This window comes from Mus pahari, chromosome 8, assembly GCF_900095145.1.
Source record: "Mus pahari chromosome 8, PAHARI_EIJ_v1.1, whole genome shotgun sequence".
In the NCBI taxonomy this organism is placed as follows: domain Eukaryota; kingdom Metazoa; phylum Chordata; class Mammalia; order Rodentia; family Muridae; genus Mus; species Mus pahari.
The window spans coordinates 41,516,370-41,540,352 of record NC_034597.1 but is presented as its reverse complement, the minus strand read 5'-3'; the positions used below and the strand labels follow the sequence as shown (position 1 = coordinate 41,540,352).

The 23,983-nt window shown below is 44.9% G+C and overlaps 1 protein-coding gene across 2 annotated transcripts; it reads left to right on the top strand.

Moving 5' to 3' along the window:
• The first annotated feature begins 9,772 nt into the window (after positions 1 to 9,772).
• On the top strand, positions 9,773 to 16,660 carry Klhl33 (kelch like family member 33). 2 transcript variants are annotated; one of them, XM_021203883.2, is made up of 4 exons: positions 9,773 to 10,804; positions 14,141 to 15,065; positions 15,159 to 15,326; positions 15,537 to 16,660. In XM_021203883.2, the coding sequence occupies exons 1-4, from the start codon at positions 10,069 to 10,071 to the stop codon at positions 16,087 to 16,089; spliced, it is 2,382 nt and encodes a 793-aa protein (XP_021059542.1). In that variant the 5' UTR covers positions 9,773 to 10,068; the 3' UTR covers positions 16,090 to 16,660. The 2 variants fall into 2 exon arrangements, with proteins under 2 accessions (XP_021059542.1, XP_029397173.1); XM_029541313.1 differs by having other exon boundaries at positions 10,350 to 10,422.
• Positions 16,661 to 23,983: the final 7,323 nt, after the last annotated feature.

Here is a 23,983-nt window from a genome sequence, read left to right as displayed (position 1 = left end):
AGTTTCCACACTACCCCATGGTCAGCTCACTGTGTAAGAAAATGAGCACTTGTGTGAAAGCTTACAGGAGGGGCAACATACTGTTCTTTGCCAAACAGACTTCACACAAAACTGAGCTATATCCCACAGTTTATAGTCCCCAGGGTTAGGATAAAGGATTAGGCTATAGTCCCCGGGGCCATCAAGGAATTTAACTGGACTATTAGAACTTGTTTTTAAATTTAATTCAAAAAGAAAAACCAACAAGAAGCTTCTGCAGTCATGACAAGGTGTCATAAACCCAGGGGCATTGTTGTGGGCTTTCTTCATTGCGGATAAGAGGGTAGAGCAATCTAAATGGAACATTTCCAGATTTGCTCAGGAGGCATCTTTGAAAAGACTCCTCTTTCCTGCATCTCCTGCAGAGGAAGCTCTGGGCTAATGTTTGCTCTTTCAACATAAAGCTGGTAGGAGAGCTGGTGCTCTCCCTGTTTTGGATGGGGAGCAAACACCTTCTGAAAGGTGACACCACTTTCTCCTCACCTGGAGATGCACCAATCATTCATTTCTTCCTATGAACATGACTGTCAATGTGCTTATTTATATCTGCTAATTACCAAAGAAGCTTACATTGTCTAAATTTATATTTTCTTGATATATTAGTGAGATTAAACATCTCTTCATAAGCTTGTAAGATGCATATTATATCTTTTACCCAATATTCTAGAGCTATTTATTTCTCTCTCTCTTTCTCTCTCTTTTTTTTTGGTTTTTTTGAGACAGGGTTTCTCTGTATAGCCCTAGTTGTCCTGGAACTCACTTTGTAGACCAAGAACTCAGAAAGCTGCCTGCCTCTGCCTCTGCCTCCTGAGTGCTGGGATTAAAGGCATGCGCTACCACGCCTGGCTATTTCTCTTTTGTTAAAAGGTTTTTGTTTCTTATTTTTTACTTTTATGATGTTAATATTTTCCAAGATTACTATTTGCCATATTTTAAAGGAGTTTTTTTTAAATACAGTTTAAAATTTTTACTGCATGGTAAGTAGATGAAATTATTCCCTTTATGTTTGAATGTTTGGAATTTTCTTAGGAAAGCATTCCTCCTTAGCACATGTTATAACCTCTAATATTTTTAGGTCTTTTTCAAGTTTTGTATTTTATTAGAAGTGATAGTGGCTTTTTGATTTATCTGAGCATGCTCTGTGTAAACGGAGTGTTCTGTACCTCTGTCTCCCAGGGGTAGCTACTGGTCACCAGGGCCATCAAAAATTGGAAATATTTAAATTGGATAAGATAGCTCTAGCATTTTATTTCAGTTTAAGGTAAGTTTTTTTCAGACTTACCCAGTCAGTATCCAAAGACCCTGTTCTGGCCCACGTTCTTGATTTTTCACACTGACTTCTCTGTATTTATCTAAATGAAACGTGGAGCCTTCTAGTCTATGGTTTATGGATCGCTGTTCTCAGAAACCTTCATTTAGATAAGCATAGGACAACTGTGCAAGATATATCCAGCAATGTATATTTCAGCATTGTTTAAAATTGGTGAAACAGTATTAAATAGCTAGTGAGAGGGTATTGATTTAAGCCACACAGTGAAATCGTACTAGGCATACACACACACACACACACACACACACACACACACACACACACACACACACACACACACACACACACACACACACACACACACACACTGAGCTGGAAGTCATGTCATGACGTGGTTGGTTGGGGAGCAGACAACTACATTGATTCTTACCCACCTTTGTAGGCTATGTCATATCACATGCATTCATGAGTATTATTTTCCATCCTTGGGCTTCTCCTGGCTTAGGTATGTGCATAAGCACAGCAGTGAAAGCGGTTTGTTCTCACATGACTAGAAGCTTGTGATCTCCAGCAGCCTCCACTCTTATCTTCTGTTACTATGCTACTTGGGTTGTAGTTTTGTTTTTCGCCTTGTTTTTGAAACAGGGTCTACTATATAGCTCAAAGTGATTCTGTGTGAATAACTACATTTATGAAATGAAAATATCTTGCTCAAAATAGCTCCTGTGTTATTTAATTATTTGAAAAGTATAGAACAATTAACTTATTTCAGATTTTTGAAACATTTCAGGCCTTGCTAGACTGATGTATTGAGTTGATGTGTTGTTTTTAAATATGTAATATATTTAAATGTGTTCTCTTAATACATAGAAATTTCAGGTGAGTATATACCTATATACTATGGGTAATATCACAGCCATAGAAAGTCATGTCTAATTTTATTGGCTTTTGAAATATAGAAAAGACAAGATCCTGACCCTTTGGTAACAAATACTATGAAAGTCACCTTGGGAAAGCCAATGAAATATCCCCAACCTTAAACTCCTTTGTTTGAAATGGCCATATAAAAGTGTTGGCCAGCAGCCACTGGCCTTGGGTATGTTCCCTATTATGCTAATAGTGTTGCAGTTTTTGTTAATCGCCTTGTTTTGGGAAGAGGGTCTGCTGTGCATACCAAAATGCACTTTGACTCACTACATTTTAAAATCTTAAATTTTCAGGAACCATTCAGGTTTAGGAAAAGTTATTTGAAATATAATGTGGAAGAATTTGGGCCTCTTGGTTACTTTTCTGATCCTGCCTGATTGCATTTAAACAGACCCAAGAGAAGGGGCAAAGAGTTCAGACCAAAGATCTAGCCAGGTTGTAGTCACCAGCATTTGATGACAGTCACCAGAAAGTTGACAGGCAACTGGCTCCTGTAGCCCAGGCTCTAGGCCTACATGGCTACTGACCCTGTCCTTACTAAGGCAGACTTCAGCCTCAAGGTGGAGTATGAGGAAACATCAGCTGGTACCCAGCAGGCAGCTCTGAGTGCTGGGCGTGTGACTTGGGAGAGGAGAGTTCAGAGCTTCCATCGGTGGACCCCCCATGAAGCCATCCTTGAGAATCATTGGTCCAACTGGACCTGCAGCCTCACTTCTGTTCCCTTCTATGGTTTAGAGGCACATCTAGCAAAATGATATAAGCTTCCTCTTTCTGAAGAAACTTAAGAGGAAATCCAGTTAATGTGGAGGTGGTGGACTGAGAGAAGAGAAACTGTGGTCAGGGTATAACATATGAGGGAATTTTTTAAAAAGATTTCAAAAATATACAACTTTGATTTGCTCCTTCAGCTTGTTTTTCACTGCAGTGTAATGTTAGGCTGCTATGGAGGTTTTTGCTTAACCCTCCAGGGGTTATGAAGGTACAGTAATTCTATCCATCAGCCAGGACAACAATCAAGTAGAGGTTAAGGGACTTTTTTCCAAATCCTACTGCTATTAAAAAGGAAGATGACCCAAATGTCAAGATAGTTCCCAGGTCCAACTCTCCTCCCACCTTGGCTCCTGCAATTTTAGCCAAACATAAAAGTATCCTTAATAAATGAATATTCTTGTTCCGTTCCCAGGCCTTTCACAGGGAACGCTGGGGGGACCCTATTTACTGATTCTTTGAATTGCCCACTACTTGGCTCAGCAAGAGGACGCCGCAGCCCGCGCACCCCAGCTTCCCAAGTCAGCCAGCTTTCAGGCAACATGCCCACCTCCATCCCCATCCCCTGCCTGGGCTTCCGGACCCAGCTTCTGGTCTCTGAATGCCTGCCTCAGTGGCTTGAGCGCTGGTCCCTGGCCTCTGGGCCCCGCCCCGCCTCTGCTCTGCGCCCAAGATGCCCTAGGAGGGAAACAAAATGCCACGTGACTCGCCCTTCCCTCAGACCTGCATGGTGTTTCCCACTGGAAAGCAATTCTGAGCTGCTGAAACTCGAGCTTTCGGTCACTGCTGGTTGCCTGGTGCCTGGTGTATGACACTGAGGGGCTGCGCTGTGTGTGGTGATGGAGTGGTGTCCTTTGTATATCACCACCTGCCACTGGGTTTTGCCAAGTGCATCCACAGCGGTCTAATTTCAATGGCCGCCTCAGCCTTATAGTTTGTGCTTTTCCGTCTCCAACTCGCTGAACGGAGACTGGAGCGTGGAGAGTCTAGTCTGGTCCCTGAAGCCAGGCAGAGGAGAAGTGTGAGCTGCTCTGCGCAGCCATTCTGTTGCCAGTGGGAGGGGCGGAGGCGGGCTGATGAACAGGTCGCTGTTCCCCATCCCCTCCCCCGTCCTCTTGGGTACTAGGGAAAAGGAAATAGTCATGGGGTCTCTGCCACTGTGGAGAGGAGTCCTAGTTCTTCGCTGTACTCCCATTCAGAAGCTTAGTTTAGCCTTTCCCCGTCTTCAGAGGAACATACTTTTTACAAGAGGGATCTGTAGATAACCAAATTGGTTAGGAATGTTTGAAACCTGGTTGTTTGTGTCATTGGTAGACTTGGTCAGCTCTGTGTGAATGAGGGCTATTATTGCTAAACAGTTTAGTCAAGGAAAGAACATTGCATATTATAGTGTTTAGCAATAATTGCTATCTATTACTAATTAAATTATTCATTTTTATTAGCTATTCATAATTAGCTATTAGTCACTAAGTTATTATTCTATTAAACGATTTTTACTAGGGGTTTACAGAGGTGGTTCAGTGATTAGTAGCACTTACTGCTCTTACAGAAAGCTAGGTTCGGTCTCCAGAAGCCACATCTGCCAGTTCACAGCCACCACCTGTAACTCCAGTTCCAGGGAACCCAGTGTGCTCTTCTGGCCTCCATAAGTGTTTCATGCATGTGGTTGCCATACAGACAAGAAGGCGTACACACTCATAAGCATTTATAGAGGATTTTTATTAGAATGACTTCTTTTTATTGTCAGCTATTTCTTATATGGCCTTTTTCCTCTACTAGCAGAGAGTGTAACAAGTCTCAGAGCACATCTAATTTAACAGTTTGTCACCAGCCGGAGGAAAGGGTTTGCTTAACAAAACAAGCACCCATGCTTCATTTGGCTTTGCTCTGGACTCACTCTTAACGAGGCGTGACTGAGTACCTGGAGTCTGAGTGAAGTCAGAGGTGCTGTTTCTGAGATGGGAAGGATGAAGATCCTCTGGTGGATAGACAGTGCAGACGAATGCTTCTGACCTAGAAGGCCCAGTGCCTGGAGGGAGGTGCAAGGTGGTGGGGGGAGGGTCCAAGCTGGTCTCTTTCAGCCTCTGTCCCTATCTTACTCTTCCTTGGAGTCCTGGGTCCAAACCTCAAGCCTGGGCCTTGCAGGAACCTCATATACCATGAGCCGCCAGCCAGACTGGATTCTCTCCTTGTCCTAGGCCTGGCAACTTTATCCAGTCTTCCTGTCATGCAGCAGGCCTCTCCAAAGCCCTGGCAGAGTGGCAGTCCAGAAACAGCTCCTGGTAATTGCTCTACCTGAGCTCTCTGAATCCTGATCCACCCTCCAAACAGGCCTGTCACAGCAAGACAGTGCTCCTGCAGCCCAGTGCCTGAAACCTACTTTAATAAGGGCTCTTAAATACTTTGACCTCCCTTCTAGCCCACCAACCACAGGTAGGGGGGGTAAATGGTTAATACAACAAGGGAATGTGGATCTGTTTAGAAGTAAGTAGTTCTTTGGGGGTGATTCCAATTTTTGTTGCCAGGATATCAGCAGTCCAACCAAAACATCAAACAATAGTAGTGGCTCAATCCAGAAGAAACCACCAGGATCCACCAAATGGGCAGGTGTCTAAGAAAGCAGCAAAAAACAGCTAGAACACCATGAGAAGTTCTTTGGCACGCTTCTCTCCACAAAGTCACAACAAACAAAGATGAGTGAAGACCAGCAAAGTGTTGCAAGGCGAACCAATGCAAGAGCATTGTCCAATGTCTGTTCGACTCTACTTACACTCTTTCCAAACATCATGCGGTCCTCTCAAGTGTCTACCTCAGCAAAACATTCTCTCATAAGACAACTTCCAGAAAAAAAATCACATGACACAACTGAGTGTCCAAAGATACCAGAAATGTCCACTTCAGGTGGGTTTTCCCACATCAAGTCACATACTCATCCTCCACATCCAATGTTAGAGGGAACCTTTACCTAAATATTCCCTAATGAGGGATATCTCCTGAGTAATTCTAGATTCTATCAAGCTAACAACACTAAAGCATATTAAGGTAGGGTGATATCAAGTAGTGAGGTTGGCCTCATGTCCTCAATTCCCCCACTGTCCTTAACTGGAATATGCAACTGCCAGCAAAGCAAGGGAGGACCTCTGTGGTGAATATCTGTAGCCTATCCCACCTTTCTAGATTATGTGTCCCCTAAGGATAAAGGTGTTAGAATGGCATGTCAGTGCTGAATACTCAGACTTCAGAACAAAATGCCATGAACTGGAAGGGGCAAATGACTATGACTTGTAATTATCTTCCCCCACTTGTAATTTTCAAGTTTTGGGTTTTGTCCGGAAATTAGCTGGCTTCTGCTTGCTGCATTTGCTGTGTACCAGATAGTTCAAAATGAAAGGTTTATGTTGTAATTTTAAAATTAATCACATCCAGCCAGACCGTGGTGGCACACCCTTTAATCCCAGCATTCAGGGAGGCAGAGGCAGGTGGACTTTTGTGAGTTTGAGGCCAGCCTGGTCTATAAAATGAGTTCCAGGGCAGACAGGGCTAACAGAGAAACCCTGCCTCAACAAACCAAAAATAAATACAATTTAAAAAAATAAAAATTAAGTACATCCCAAGGATCCTCTCACCAGGCACTCAACAGTGTTTAACAATGTGAGTCTAACCACAGTGAAGGTTGGGGATATCCATTCCTCCCTGTGTAAGGCCACCTCTCAGAGGCAAGAGCTTGGAAAGGAGGAGCTGAAAGAACCAGAGGCATGCTGGGTCTCATTCAGCTCATGGTCTCACTTTCATTACGGAGCAGGGATGTCTTTTCTTGATGAGGGACTGCACACTGACCTGGCACTCATATTCATACACTGAGGATCAGAGAGGCAGTGCATCCAGATGCTAAAGGAGGGGCAGTCTGTCCAGCTGGCCTGAGCTTGGTTTACCTTCATGCTTCCTATGTGACCCTTACGGCAATGAACACTGTATTGGAAAAATGGCACATACTCTTGATCTTAGTTACATTTTCAATTCTGTGAAGAGAAACCATGACCAAGTCAACCTATAAAAGAAAGCATTTCATTTGGAGCTTGATTATAGTTTCAGAGTATCACTAGAGTCCATGACCATCATGGTGGGGAGCATGGCAGGAGGCAGTCAGGCATGGCACTGGAGCAATAGATAGAAGCTTACATGTTGAGACAGCAAGCACAAGACAGGGAGAGAACTAACTGGAATGGCATGGGCTTTTGGAAACTCAAAGCTCATCCCCAGTAGCACATATTTTCCAACAAGCCACACTCCTTTCCAAGCAATTCTACCAACTGAGACCAGGCATTCAAACATAGAAGCCTGTGAGGACTGTGGTGGTTTGAATAGGCTTGGCCCAGGGAGTGGCACTATTAGGAGGTGTGGCCTTGTTGGAGAAAATGTGTCATTTTGTGGGTGGGCTTTTCGACCCTTCTCACTGCCTGGAAGCCAGTCTTCTGTTTGCCTTTGGAACAAGATGTAGAACTCTCAGCTCCTACAGCACCATGCCTGCCTAGATGCTGCTGTGTGTCCTGCCATGATGATAATGGACTGAACCACAGAACCTGTAAGCCCGCCCCAATTAAATGTTGTCCTTTATAAGACTTGCTTTGGTCATGGAGTCTCTTTACAGCAATGGAAACCCTAACTAGGGCACGGGCCATTCTAATTAAAACCACCATATGTTTTGATCTCACTGAGAAGCTCTGTCTGGAAACAGGGTTGAACTCCACCTCCATTTCACACCTAAATAGATTTGTCTCAAAGTGTCCTCCATGGACCCTTCCTTATCTTGGTATGAACCAACCTCTCTTGTCTCTATGACACAAAAACAACAGCAAGCATCTAAGAGTGGTTAAAACATTGTGATCTTGAAAACAGCTAAGATAAGCCATTTCTGGGAAGGGTGATTATTGTTTATTCCTTGACGTGGAAGTGTCATCCATGGGAAGTGGAAGCCAGAACCTCAGCCATGAGAAGCTCATCTGTGAAAAGAAAGCTCTCAGTTGCCATCTGTGGCTGACAGCCTCAGTTTCCTCAGTTGGATCGACTTGGTGATGTTTTCTATCTGTTGTTGGCTGCTTATTCTTTTACTTGGTGACCTCACGCAAGACACACTCTGCTGCGCCCATGACTCCTGATTTGCTGGAATTGGCTACCTCAATGAGCCTCTAGTTGATTTCTGCCGGATGATCATGGGTGCCCAATTTGGTAGTGTTTTGCTGTCTACTGATTCTGTCTCCTACCTGCCATTTATTCTTTTAATTTTATTTGCTATATATTTAATAAACTCATTCATTAAAAACTGGAAGCATGGCTATTGAAGATCATTCTTCAGACCATACACAGCACTTGGCAAGTCCTTTGAACTTCCTCTGTCTCTATTTCCTGAAAGTTTGAGGTCATAATTGAAGCTTTCTGGTTATTAGTGCTAAAATCATTAAAACAATGCATACAGAGCCAGGGAAATATCCCAACCCTTAAAATCCTTTTGAAAAGACCACATAAAATTGTTTATTTTAAAAATCTTAAACTTTCAGGAACCATTCAGGTTTAGGGAAGGTTATTTCGAAAATGATGTAGGGGAATCTGGGTCTCTTGATTACTTTTCTAATCCTACCTGATTGCATTTAAACAGACACCAGAGAAGTTCAGACCAAAGATCTAGCCAGGTTGTAGTCACCAGCATTTGATGACAGTCACCAGAAAGTTGACAGGCAACTGGCTCCTGTAGCCCAGGCTCTAGGCCTACATGGCTACTGACCCTGTCCTTACTAAGGCAGACTTCAGCCTCAAGGTGGAGTATGAGGAAACATCAGCTGGTACCCAGCAGGCAGCTCTGAGTGCTGGGCGTGTGACTTGGGAGAGGAGAGTTCAGAGCTTCCATCGGTGGACCCCCCATGAAGCCATCCTTGAGAATCATTGGTCCAACTGGACCTGCAGCCTCACTTCTGTTCCCTTCTATGGTTTAGAGGCACATCTAGCAAAATGATATAAGCTTCCTCTTTCTGAAGAAACTCAAGAAGAAATCCTAACTAGTGAGTTCAAATTCTCTTAGAGCATGGCCTGGAAGCAGGTGTGGGGGGTGCAGTTAGGGAAGGACAAGGGCCATTAGAGGTCAGTTTTCTGGCAGTCCTAGTGGTACCTGCCTATAATCCCTTCACTCAGGAGATTTCCACCAGAATTCAGGACTTAAGGGAAGTGGAGGCCACATAGAAGACATTATCTATTAAAACCAGTTCCTAAAAATACACATCTTGATTTACATCTTCAGTTTGGTTATCACTGATGTGTAAAGTGTTAGGCTGCTATGAGAGGCTTTTGCTCAATCCCCTGGGGTTATGGAAGAACAGCAAAATCAGGCAGATGTTAAGAGATATTTTCCCCCTAAAATCCCACAGCTATAAAGGAGGAAGGTGAGTCAAACGTCAAGTTTTTACAGTCTAGACCTGTCAGACTCCCTCACTAACCTCCTGTCATCTCCAGCCGCCAACTCCTTCTGGCTTGACTCACTCCACCCAACCTTTTCGTTCTCTTTGCCTTGCAATTTCCCCCACTCAACACACTCTGTGACCTACAGGTGGAAGGAGGGAAGGGGGAAGTCATCCCAGGACTTGGCCCAGTGCATTCAGTGTCAGCTTCCAGCACTGAGAGATGAGGGTTTAGCCCTCAGGCTAGCTATAATTAGCCAAGTGGGGGCACTGTTGGGATCTGTACACAGCAGTCCTAAGCAGACTGGGAACTCAAGTGAGGGCAAGCAGAAGCCCGGTGTCTCCTGCCTGGGATTAAAAGAAAACGAGTGGAAAGCAGGAGTTGGTCCTGGGCCAGATGGCTACAGGCGTTTGCGGTTCTGTTGCACTTGGTGAACCCTGTGGTTAGTTAGCGCCATATAGCCCACGATTCCAAAGTTAGTGTGTCACCGGATGAAGTGAGGGGCTGACAGCTGAATTGAGGACAGTTCTGCGTTCCTGAGTGCTGCTCAGACATACTTCTCTCATGCCTGGTCACCTGCGGCAACCTCGCAAGCCCGAGTCGTGAGCGTCTGGAAGATGGCAAGCCTTTCCTCAGACTTGGAGCGTGTCTCCCTTCCTATCGAGAAGGACAGCCTTGAACTACCTGTGTCTGCTGGAAGAACCTTCTCCCGGTCTCCCTCTTCTGATGAGGATCCGGGCTTGTTTGCCTTTTCTCTGGCAGAACCTGACCCACCTAGCCCCTTGGTTTCAGGAAACCTTCCCTTCCTAGCTTCATCCCCGGAGAAAGGGAAGAAACAGGATAACAGCGACGACTCAGCAGAGCCTGAGAGGCTGTGCAGCATGGAGCACCCCTGCCTGTTCTTCGCTGAAGCACAGAGACTGAGGGAGCAGAAGCTGCTGCTGGACGAAGAGGTGTCTGTAGGGGGACAGGTATATGGGGTGCATCGGGTGATCTTGGCTGCAATTAGCAGCCTCTTCCGAGGCAGGCTGCTGAGCGGTGGAGGTCAGCAGCCCAGTTTCAGCCTTGATGTGACCCCGAGGGGCTGGGAGGCTGCGCTGACCTTTGCCTATGAGGGGGTGCTGGGCCCCGCCTCACAGGACGAAGTGCTGGCTGCTGCAGAGGCGCTGGGAGCACCCCGGGTGAAGAAGGCGGCCCTGCGGAAGCCAGGAGGGTTTGGCAAAGCCAGGGAAAATGAAAAGAAGCTCAGCCAGGCAGAGGAGCTAAGGGAGAATCTGCACAGCATTGAGCGTCTGTATCGAGAGGGCATCGGGTGCGACTTGGAGCTGGAGGCAGAGGGCTACCGCCTGCGGGGTGAGAGCCTGTGAGGCAACTGCCAAGAACGCATGTTTTGCTTGTTTTGCGGTGGTTAAGGATGGAACCTAAGGCCTTAATTCCACTCTACCACGGAGCCACACACCCAGCCTTGCGAAATTGTTTTGTATCATTGCTTCAGCAAGAATGCCCTTTTTGGTGTTTTTCCAGAGCCACCAAGAAATGCACATGCGCAGTTGAATTGTTTTCCTAGCCGCCCAGACAGATTTGAACTGATAGATAGTTCAGGCACTCCCCCCCCCCCCCCCCCCCGGTAGCTAGAATTTCCAGCCAGATGGCTCCGGCTTAGAGTACAGTCCGTGGCAGCAAAACCGGGAGAAAGAGACTGACTCAAACAAATTAGCTAGCGCCTTTTGGCACCTACTCAGCACACAGCAAAGGGCAGCCGAGGCCATCAGTACACGTTTCCCAGTGTGTCCTTTCTCCTAGGTGTGTCTGACTCCGGCAGCAGACTTCAGTCCGCTTCCTCTGTGCTGTTGTCCCCTATGCAGTTATACCAGGATATGTCTGACCTGGGAAATGGAGTCTGTCGGAGACACAACAAAGCTTAAAGTTACAATAGATTTGCTTAGAGATTACCTAGTTCAGGGCTAATAATTTTCAAATGAGGAAATCAAGCAAAGTGTGGTGACCTATGTCTGTAATTCCAGCACTAAGGAGACTGAACAAGAGGACTGCCCAGAATTTGAGGCCAGCCTATCTATGCTACATTGGCCAGTGTGGACTATATTGTGAGTTCCTATCTCACAAACCAAAATGAAAAAGGAAAGAAAAAAGAAACCTAGTAGTGCCTTGTGACCTCTACCTGTAACACTTAGGAGGCTGAAAAAGGAGGACTGGCGTGAGTTCAAGACCAGCCTAGACGGACTCCAACATGCCCACTCACACCACGAAGTGCTTAGAGAGGTGGTTCTAGAGGAAAGCCATCCTTAGCACTAGCAAAAGTGTGATGCTTCAACATCTCATAGTGGCTATAACATTCTCATTCAGGGATGAATTTAAGCATATTTAATCATACTGCTGAGTGGGAACCCATCATTTTAAATCGTAGGCTCCGTGATGAGGAACAGGGAGATCCCAAGTAGCTGTGAGCGTTTCACAATCGACTCTCAGATAAAAACGTTGGTTGGTGATGTGAAAGCTGAGCTGGTTTAGCTCATTTTCCAGAATGTAGATTTTTTTTTTTCCTCAGACAACATAGAGCAGGAAGTTGTAACTGATGTTTGCTGTTTGGGAAGCGCCAGGTCACTACATACTGCATGTGTATAACAGAAACATCATTAGTACCCTTTGGAGAGATACACACTCTACACCTGGTCAAAGGAGCATAGGATTTATACAAATCACAGGAAGCGTGGTGGCCTAAGGCTTTCTGAGATACTTTCTAGCAGAGTGTTCCTCTTTCTATGAAACACTTCAAACACAAAGCAGAAACACAACACAAGCCTTCATCACACCAGTGTAACGATTAACATGCTACCATGTCCATTTCATCTCACTCTTTCTAGTTGGCATCTTATTGAGGGATAGGTGTTCTAACACAGAGGAGAGGCTAGAGAGATGGCTTGTGGTTAAAAGCTCTGTCTGGTCCTCCAGAGAACACAGCTCAGTTCTCAGCATCCATGCTGGACACATCACAACTGTCTTGGGAACCCATACTCCTGCACACATATTCACACAGAGGTGCACACATAAGCATACTTGAAATAATAAAAATATCTTTTGAAAGGATATTGGAGCTTTTGCTTTCTGTTTTATTTCACCTTTTGAAGAGTCTCACTGAGTTCCCCAGGTTGGTCTTGAATGCATTCTGCAGCCCAGGCAGGCATTGACCTTACTGCCCTCTTGCATTAGCCTTCAGGTAACTGGGGTTACAAAGACTTAGACACAAAGCACAATCCTATTCTTTAACTCTTCTGTACTTAAAAATGACTACATTTAATGATTCATGTGTGAGTGTGAGTGTATATGTGTGAGTGTGTGTGTGTGTGTGTGTGTGTGTGTGTGTGTGTGTGTGTGAGAACAGCAGGACATTAGAGTACTCCTGTGCTTATGTGCAGTCAGAGGACAGCTTGCTGGAAGCAGAGGGCGCCTTCCACCATGTGGGCCCCACAGTTAGAACTCAGGTCCTTAGGCTTGAAGACGATTTCCTTTACCAGCTGAGCCATCTTTGCTGCCCCCTGTTTCTTTCTTCCTTCCTTCCTTTCTTCCTTTCTCTCTCTTTTTTCTCTCTCTCTCTTTCTTTTCTTAGAGGTTTGTTTGTTTTATTTTATATATACACGAGTGCCTGCATGTATATCATGTACTATATGTATGCCTGGTGCCTACAGAAGCTAGAAGAGGGTATCCAATCCCCCGGAACTGGACCTACAGGTGATTGTAAGCTGCCAGGTGAGTGCTGGAAACCAAAACCATGTTCTCTGCAAGAGCAGCAAGTGTACCACTGTGCCTGGCGTGGCTGGCGCCAGCGGACAGGATGGCTGGTGGCTGCGACGCGTGGACCTATGCATAGAAAACCCTTATTTTGTACACAATGCAGTGATACCTCTATAAGTTACACTTTGCTCTATTCAGTTTATTTTATGTCCCCTGTTAGCAAATGCTGTCTATGGGATTTTTCTCATCTCGACTCATTAAGACTGTTTTTCTTTTTTTTTAAAAAAAACTTTTTTTTTTTAAGATTTATTTATTTATTATATGTAAGTACACTGTAGCTGTCCTCAGACACTCCAGAAGAGGGCGTCAGATCTTGTTATGGACGGTTATGAGCCACCATGTGGTTGCTGGGATTCGAACTCTGGACCTTCGGGTGCTCTTACCCACTGAGCCATCTCACCAGCCCAAGACTGTTTTTCTAACTACCATGAACCCAAAACACCAAAGTGACCTCCAGACAGTAACATGAAAATAATACAGGGTACTTGAAAATGTCAAAATAAAGGTTGAGTATTGGTTGTCAGTAAGTTCCAGACTAGCCAACACTACATCGTGGGATCCCGGCTCCAAAAACAAAGAAAGAATGAGAAAGAGAAAAAGATGATAAAGCAAAGAGTCCCTAGGTCACTATGGAATCATTATCCTGGGAGGGCAGGGGGGTTTCTGAAAGCTGCATTTTGCTTGCTAATCTACTGCGGTAATCCAGGCTTTGCACACAGCAGACATGTGCTCCACCGCATGAAAGCTGCAGGTGTTCAATGCTATTCCAATGTATTCCGTGGCTTGGCCTATGGCCTTGCTGGACCCAAACCACGAGTTAGGATTGTAGTTAGCTGTCTTGCAACACTCTTGGTTTCCTCTGTTTCCTCTCTACTGCAGTGCACCGAGTAGCCCTGGCCTGTGGCAGTGAGTTCTTTGGGGCCATGCTTCTGAGTGGGATGAGGGAGTCCCAGGGCACAAAGGTGACTCTGCGTACCATCTCTTCCCAAGACCTGAGACTCCTCGTTTCTTTCGCCTACACTGGAGTTGTTCGAGAAAGATGGCCAGGATTGCTAAGAGCTGCCCAGGCTGCTCTGCAGTACCAGAGCTCTTCCTGCCTGGATTTGTGTCAGAGAGCCTTGGCACAAAGCCTCTGCCCCGCCCTTTGCCTAGCTTTGTTCCCTATGATTGAAGCCCCCGGCTTGGAGAAAGTCTGGGGAAAAGCCCACGATTACCTCCTCAGTCACCTGCCTGCTGTGGCTTCGTGCCCTAGCTTCTCGTCCTTGCCGGTTACCTGCCTGGCTGAGCTCCTGGACAGTGATGAACTCCATGTACAAGAAGAGTTTGAGGCTTTCGCAGCTGCACGGTGTTGGCTGGCTGCCAACCCCGAGACCCACGAGTCAGAGGCCAAGGCGCTGCTGCGATGTGTCCGCTTTGGCCGCATGTCTACCAGAGAGCTTCGAAAGGTGCGAGCAGCTGGGCTCCCCCCATCTCTGCCCCCCGATCTGCTGTACCAGCTGATGGTGGAAGCTGAAGTTCCAGGTCAAGAGAGATGGAGGGAGCCTGACCAAGCCCTGGTGGTGATTGGTGGGGATGGGCTTAGACCTGACATGGACCGAAGACAGCCATCATGCAAAGTGTGGTGGGCCCGGGCATTTCACTGTGGCATGGGTCTGGTACGAACTGTGGAGTGGTGCCGGCTGCCTAATTTGCCTGCCCCAGGGCGCTTTCGGCATGGAGCTGCGAGCCTAACAGGAAGTGAACTCTATGTGTGTGGGGGACAGGATTTCTACAGCCACAACAGCACTCTGGCTTCAACTCTCAGGTATCTGTGGCCGGCAAGAGAAATTGCTAATGCAGCCAGCCAAAGATAGATTCTCAGAGTCACCCTCTTTATATCTTGTCCCCTTGTGTCCAGGTGGAGTTCCAGTCAAGAAGACTGGGAGGAGATGGCGCCTTTGTGCCAGGCTCGGAGCTTCTTCCCTTTGGTGGTATTTGATGGACAGCTTTATGCCCTAGGTGGACGAGACAATGGTGTTGCCCTTAATTCTGTTGAGACCTATAATCCTGAACTCAATGTCTGGAGGTAAGCGGGCAAAGGGACAACCAGGAGAAACTAGGGTTGGAGTTGGGCGTGGTGGCACACACCTGTAATCCTAGTGCTGCTCGGGTGGGAGCCTAGGCTATCTGGCTCAAAATAAAATAGAAAGAAATAAAAAATAAATAAAAATAAAAAATAAAAAAGAAATAAAGTTGAGCATCCTGTTGCCTGATCTCATGTTCTGTTCTCCCTCAGGCCAGCACCTGCTCTTCCAGCTCCATGTTTTGCCCATGCAGCTGCTATCCTTGAGGACCGATTATATGTAAGCGGTGGCTGTAGCGGGACCGGCCAGTACTTGGATTCACTGATACACTATGACCCCAAACTTAACAGGCCTGGGACGCTTCTGAGCCCAATGGGAGTTGCCCGGGCTAGCCACGTGATGGCGGCACTGGGTGGGAAGTTGTATGTGGCAGGTGGAGTAGGGGACACTGGGGACCTACTAAGTTTTGAGGCCTATGAACCAAAGAGCGATAGCTGGACTCAGCTGGCATCCTTGCCCTCCCCCCATGTGGGGGCTGCAGGTGCCGTGCTACAGGGGGAGCTCCTGGTACTAGGGGGCTACAGTCACCGTACTTATGCCATCTCCCACCTTGTTCATGCCTACTGCCCTGGTCTGGACCGCTGGCTGTGCCTGGGGACTCTGCCAAGGCCTCGGGCTGAGATGCCTGCCTGCATCTTGACATTGCCCAGTGTGCAGCACATAGCTTTGGTTCCGACTCAGCACCAAAACAAACCTGCTGGGTGACTGATGATCAGCAGGTTGTGAGGGAGGAAGGGAGAAGCAATACCGCGACAAAAGGACAGAACTTATGAGAGGATAAGACGGTCTTACCTGCTTGTTTACTTTTTTAAATTATTATTATTAGGAAGGTTCTTTCTATTGTAGCTCTGGCTGGTCTTGAACTTGATATGTAGCCTGGGCTAGCTTCAAACTCAAAATCCCCCTGGGTGCTAGGATTGCATGCTCTACCCCACCTTGATTGAGAGCCATGATGATAATGGTGGTGATGGTGATGATAGTGGTGATGATGACTGACAGGGTCTCTTGTATCCCGGGCTGGCTTACAACTCCCTATGTAGTCAAGGATGACCCTGAGCTCCTGATCCTCCTGCCTCCGCCTTTAAAGAGGTGGGATCTTAAGCATATACTACCACCCCTGATCTGTGCTAGTGATCAAACTTAGGACTCCCTGCATCCTAAGTAGGTATTCTGCCTACTTACCTCTATCCTTAACCCTGAAAGAAGGCTTTATTCTTTTTGTTTGCTTTGTTTTGTTTTTAATTGTTTACTATTTATTTATGGAGATGGGTGTTTTGCTTGCATATATGTGCACACATGTGTATCTGGTGCCTGCAGAGGCCAGAAGAGAATAGCAGATCCTTTGGAACTGGACTTAAAGACGGTTGTGAGCAACGGTGTGGGTGCTGGGAACTGACCCCTGGTCCTTGGGAAGAGCGAACCACTGAGCCATCTCTCCACCCGCTGCTTTTGTGACTTGAGGCAGTCTCATTACGTAGTGCAGACGAGAAGGCTTTGTTCTTGATGGTATTTTACTGCACACTGCACCTTGAAACTCATACACTGCTTTTGTATATGGTCTCTACTAAGAAAAGGGTGCTTCTGGAACTCATGGGAAGCAGGCCTTGGAGAAAAGATTTGCAGGTAAATATTTGGATATAAGAGGCAACCAGGAAGAACTCCACAAGGATTAAAGAGGAATTTTGTTGTTTTGTTTTTTGAGACAGGGTTTCTCTGTGTAGCCCTGGCTGTCCTGGAACTCACTCTGTAGACCAGGCTGGCCTTGAACTCAGAAATCCGCCTGCCTCTGCCTCCCAAAGTGCTGGGATTAAAAGCGTGCATCACCACTGCCTGGCAAAGAGGAGTTTTTGATGAAAGAAGTAGTTGGGAGCTAAAAGTGGAGCTTATTGGTAGAGTACCTATTTGGCATGCATAAAGTTCTGGTTCTATAATCTCTGAAATGTTTTAAAAAGTAAAACACACACACAAACAAACAAAACCCCAAACTTCAGTAGTCAAAGTATAGGGACCAGGGAAATGCTGGGACACTTCGGAAATCAATGGAGGAGTTTGGAGGGAATTAAACAGTCCTCCCTTTCTTGGCAAACAGTTCTCCCTTTCTTTCTTTCTTTCTTTCTTTCTTTTTTTTTTTTTTTTAAAGATTTATTTATTTATTATATGTAAGTACACTGTAGCTGTCTTCAGACACTCCAGAAGAGGGCATCAGATCTTGTTATCAGATGGCTATGAACCACCATGTGGTTGCTGGGATTTGAACTCCGGACCTTCGGAAGAACAGTTGGGTGCTCTTACCCACTGAGCCATCTCACCAGCCCCAGTCCTCCCTTTCTTGATACATGGCATTTTACTCTCTAGTCTGCAGGATACCTGAATTCTAACGATATTCTTTCTTGGGTAGTTTTGTAGGCCCAGCCTTGACTCCACAGGCTGCCTGTGGAGTCTTTTAGGTCCCACTTGAGACAGAAATGCCCATTAGGTCTGGATACACAGGGTGTACCATTGGGTGGTGTACCCGGGGAATCCTGGCACTTGAAAGGAGAAAGCAGGAGGTTCAGGATTTGAAACCGTTTCAAGAAAACCAAACCAAACCCAACAAAATAAACAAACACGGAAAGGGAGAAGCACCCATCAAGATTTGCACAGCACAGGAACCTGAAGCCAGGCGGGACTAGCAGGATGAGGTGGGAGTACTCCCGGGGACGGGGAGGAGAAAGGCCAAGGAGAGCATAGTTGGTAGAAAAAAAGGAAAGAATGAGGTTGATGAGACAGTGTGAGAATCCACTCAAATGTCTTTCCTTCCCTTTGGGTGAACTCAAGAACCAGGACTATAAAAAGGACAGTTGTATGAAGTCCCATGGGATCAAGATGATGGGAGAACATGGCTGAAGAGGTGAAATATAAAGAAAGACAGTTGGGATTGAAGTTTCTTCTTGTCAGCCCTTCCCCTTCACATTATTTTGAACCTGTTTCCCTCTATTTTTTTGTTTAGGCTTTTGTTTATTTTGTTGTTGTTCTAGACAAGGTCTCATGTAGCCTAGGCTAGCCTCAACTGTGTAGCTGAGAATGTCCTTGAACTTCTGATCCTCCTTGTTTCCAACACCAGAGTCCTGGGATTACAGGTGTGGATCACCATGATGGGATAAATGTCTTTGTTTAAGATAGGCAAGGAATATAGTTGAAAATGAAAAAGTTTAGATGGAATGCATAAAAGAAGAAAGAAGATTGAAAAAGAAAAGGAAGAAGGGAATTGGGGGAGGTGCACATTTTTGTTTGTGATTTGTTTATAAAGATGAGCTTAAATAAAAGTTTTGCATGGACAAAACCATCCTTGTCTGAATGTCTCTGCTATGAACCGTATTCAAAGTAAAAGCCCTTGTAATTTGGCTTCTATATCATTATTCTCTGAAACTACCCTCCGTTCATTGTTTCCATGATCTTCTCACCAACGAGCAAACCATGGCCACCCTCATTTCCCCTCATCTTTCTTCAGGGTCTGACTGGAAACTGAGTCTCCTCCTAAAACTGTCTCTGGCTCCAGAGGCAGCAGAACCTCCTAGGAGAGCCTTCCATCCCTCTCTAATCCAAAAGGCAGAGATCCTCCCCAGGGGTGTGTGTGGTTTTGTCCAGGGTGAAGCTGACATAAAGTAACCATGCTCCCAACACTGCCAATATGGGCATAACTTTTCTGGATGGGACACAGCTGCTACACGAGTAAACTCGCATGGCCTCTGACTCTCACAAGACCCAGACAAGGTCAAGCCAGACAAAAACTCCAGCAAAGAGAAGGGAAGGTCTCACAAAGTAATGCCCCTAGCTGGGTAGCTATCAGGCAAGTGATGGATGCTGGGGATAGGAGAATGAAGCTCCCCCCCACTACATTTATTTGTCTATCTATTTTATCTGTCTATCTATCTATCTATCTATCTATCTATCTATCTATCTATCTATCTATCTATCTATCATCTACCTATCTATGTATACATGAATGTATATGTATGTGATATATATGTATCTGATGTATATGTACAAGTGTAATTATTATAGCACTTGTGTGAAGGTCAGAGGACAACTTGCAGAATTAGTTCTTTCCTTCTTCTATGTGGGTCCCAGAGGTCACTCTCAGGTTGTCAGGCTTGGTGACAAGTGCCCTTATCCACTGAGCCATCTTGCTGGCCCACTTTTTTTAAAAAAATTAAATCGAATTATTATGAGGTGTGTATACACGCCCGTGTGTGTTTTGTATGAATGTGGGCTTGCTTCTGTCACTATGAAACACTAACCAAAATCAGTTTGGGAAGGAAGTTTTATCTTAGAAGTTACAGCCTAACAGTGGAGGGCAGGAGCCTGAGGCAGGAACTGGGAGGCAGGAACTGAAACAGACCATGGAGGAATGCTGCATACTGGCTTGCTCTCCACGGCTTGCTCAGCCTGCTATCTTGTAAAACCTAAAACCATCTGCCTAGGGGTAGCTCTGCCCATAGTGGAAGGGCCCTCCCACATCAATCCTCAATCAAGAAAATGCCCCCACAGACATGCCCATAGGCCAATAAATCCTCAACTGAGGATCCCTCTTCCCAGGTAACTCCAATTTGTGTCAAGTTGAAAAAAAATCTAGCCAGCACAGTGTATATGAGAGGTCAGAGGAGAACTCTGGGGAGACAGCTCTCTTTTTTCCACAGGGGGTTCCAGAGAATGAACTTAGGCCCCCAAGTTTCACAGTTAGTGAAAGCTTTTACATACTGAACTGTCTTGCAGGCCCACAATCCATTCTTTATAAGGGGAAGAAAATAAAGGTAGGTTCAACATCTGTGGAATTTAAGAAGCAAAGAAGAATGGTTTTATGAGTATAGTTTTGGGGCAATGTAACTATGTAAGGACTGAAAGCCTGGCTCACAGTCACAGGTGTGGCTCAAAGACAGGACAGTTCTAATTACTTTCTAGTGAGCATTGATTGTGTTCTAAACCCTGGCTAATCTCTAGGGGTCAAAGAGTTTATTACAGTTCCTGATAACACCTAAAATATATGTGTTTCTATGTACCCATACATACACGCATAGGTCCATCTCTGAAGGATGTTCACATACTGTTTCTGTGGCCAACTCAGAATATAATGACCTGTGTTCCCTCCTAGAACAATGAAGTAGATGAATCCTAGAAAGCCTACTGAGCTAGAACCACAAAACTGACATGAGTCCCATTTCAGTTGCTGCTTTGGTATCTATGGATCAGTCATTCTGTCAGTTTCTATGGTAATGTCCTAACCCATAATACTGACTTATACTATAATGGCCTATACTATAAACACTACAAGGTTACCACAAATATGGAGGCAGATTTGAAAAAGTGGCCTCTATAGGCCACAAATCAAATTTTCAGGCCAAGTTCTTTTAGATCAACAATGCCAACCACAGTGGTCAGTATGTGTGGCTGACCTCTGAGGTGAGCATCATATTCTAGTTTAATGGCTCTCTGAGATAGGGCTGTAGGTTCATAGGGACTCCAACTGGGTCTGAAGTATTTAGAGGTAAGGGTTCACCAACTATACTGGTTTGAGTAGGTTTGGCCCCCATAGGGTCATGAGTTTGAAAGTTTGGCCCATGGAGAGTGGCACGATTAGGAGGTGCAGCCTTGTTGGGGTAGGTGTGGCCTTGTTGGAGGAAGTATGTCACTGTGGGGGTAGGCCTTGAGGTCTTCTACGCTTAAGCATCTACCAGTGTGGAATTCTGCTGCCTTCTGATCAAATGTAGAAATCTCAGCTCCTTCAGTACCATGCTGCCTGCCTGCTGCCATGGGGCCCGCCGTGGTGATAATGGACTGAACCTCTGAAAGTGTAAGCCAACCCCAATGAAGTGTTTTCCTTTATAAAAGTTGCCTTGGCCATGGTGTCTCCTCACAACCATAAAACTGTAAGACAGAGAGAAAAGTGAAAGGAGGGTGAGGCTGTGAACTCAAAGCCTGGTCCCTGTGACATACCTCTTCAACAAGGCTACATCTCCTAACCCTCCCTCAACAGTGACAGCGGGGATGAAGTTCAGACAACCATGAGCCTGGGGGACTGTTTCTCATCCAAGCCACCACAGTGAAGGAAAACATGTTGTAGGAATAGTAGAAGATACCACCCAGGTCCGACCTTTATTAGAAAAATAAAAAGAAAAGAAAAACCAAAAACCAAAAATCAATCCTATGGTTCAGAAGACAGAGGCTTTGATAATGTCCCACTGCAAGAAACCACGGCAATCAGGGAGCATTCCAAATCTGAACTGCTTGAATTGGAATGTATTTATTTGTTTGTTTGTTTATTGAGGGGGAGAGGCTCCTGAGGCTGTGAGATGCAGGGCCAGATTGGACCAGTTCGAGGACGGCGGAAGTGGAAAAGCTGAGGAAAACAAGTATCCATCCCTTCTTAAGATAGAGCTTGCATAACCTGAAGCGTATGATGGGCTTAATAGAGCTGAGTTCATATGATAATTGAACAAGAACTTGAGCTGAACATGGTGATGCAGGTGGAGATGACAGCCTGCAGGAGAAGTCACGTGAAAGGAGGATCGGGAGAAGATAGGCCAATCAGGAAAGCAGGAATAGGCCCTGTCAAGAGGGGTTGCCTCTTGCTTCTGGTTTTGGTCCCTGCAATAATCCCAATTGTTACCAACTGCTAATAGCTAGAGAAAAAGAGCTTACCTAAGGGAGGATATTGTGGGTGGGACAAATCTGGGAGAAAGAGAGGGGGTCAGGAGGGGATAGGGGCGGGGAGCCTACTAAGAAACCCACCTCTGAGGGCTGGAGAGATGGCTCAGTTGGTAAGAGCACTGGATGCTCTTCCAGATGTTCTGAGTTCAATTTCCAGCAACCACATGGTGGCTCATAATTATCTGTAATGGGATCTGATGCCCTCTTCTGGTGAGTCTGCAGACAGTGTATTCACATACAAATAAATAAATAAATAAATAAATCTTTAAAAAAAAAAAAAAAAAAAGGGTGGGGGACCATATCTATCATCTTGCACAAAGCTCAAGTCCAAGTGGATCAAGGACCTCAACATAAAAGCAGATACACTGAATCTAATTGAAGAGAAAGTGGGAAAGAACCTCAAACTCATTGGCACAGGGGGACATTTCCTGAACAGAACTCCAATGGCCCAGGCTCTAAGATCAAGAGTTGATAAGTGGGACTTCATGAATCTGGAAAACTTCTGTAAAACAAAAGACACAGTCAATAGGACAAACTGGTAACCTACAAACTGGGAAAAATCTTCACTAACCCCACATCTGATAGAAGGCTCGTATCCAAAATATATAAAAAATTCACGAAACTAACTTCCAAAAAAAAAATCAAATAATCCAAATAAAAAATAGGGCACAGAGATTAACAGAGAATTCACAATAGAATCCCAAATGGCTGAGAAGTACTTAAAAAAAAAAGTTCAAACAAAAAGAAGCAAATACACCCAAGAGAGGTAGATGGCAGGGAATAATCAACTCAGGGCTAAAATCAACCAAGTAGAAACAAAAAGAACTATACAAAGAATCAACAAAACTAGGAGCTTGTTCTTTGAGAAAATCTTATCTTCCTTGCTTCTCTCTCTCTCTCTCTCTCTCTCTCTCTCTCTCTCTCTTTCTCTCTTGTTCTCTTCCTTCCTTCCTTCCGTCCGTCCTTCCTTCCTTCCTCTCTCTCTCTCTGTCCTGTTCTTTCTTTCTTTCTTTCTTTCTTTCTTTCTTTCTTTCTTTCTTTCTTTCTTTCTTTCTTTGCTTTTTATCAAATATAGTCAACAGGAGTCAAACTGAAAAAAGAAACTTCAGTTGACAAAACGTCTCCATCAGATTGTCTCGTAGGCAAAAGATCATTGAGTATTTTCTTGACTGATGATTTACTATTGCAAGTGCCATCCCTGAACAGCTGGAATAAGAGATCAGTCTGCACAAGATAGTAATTCTATTTCTTCATGACCTCTTCTTCAGCGCATGCCTCCAAGTTCATGTTTGATTTCCTGTCCTGACTACCATTCATAATATACTGTAAGATATAAGAGGAAATAAACTCTTCTCCAAAAAAGTTACAAATCTCTGGCATGAAATAATTTTAATAATCAACAATAAAATACTTATGGCATTGGTGTATTTTTTTTTTAAATCTAGGATTATCTTCTTAGATTTAAATATGTTTTCTTAATCCGGAAGAATTTAAGCTTAATTGTGAGACTATACTTATCTTGTCTTCAACTCCATCAGAGATGTGAGAGGAAATAAATAAATATGCAAGAAGTACAGAGCAAGCAGCTTCCAAATCAATGGAAATGAAAGAGACCGCTGAGAGAGACTGCTGGCTGCCTGGACAATCAACTTAATTTTTCTAAGTCATGGGAGCATCCACTTTTTTTTTTTTTTGGTAGGTTCCACATTGGATTCTTTGAAGGTTCTTTATTTTGACTTAAAATATCCTATAATTTCTCTTCTATGGCCTTCAATCTAGCATTTAATATTTTAGTCTTCTCTTTCTCTAAGTTTGTTTTATTCTTATCTCCCTTAAAGACGATAAATAAAATTATAATCATTACTGAACAAAAAGAAAAAAAATAAAACAATGAAATATTCAAAGTCCTTAG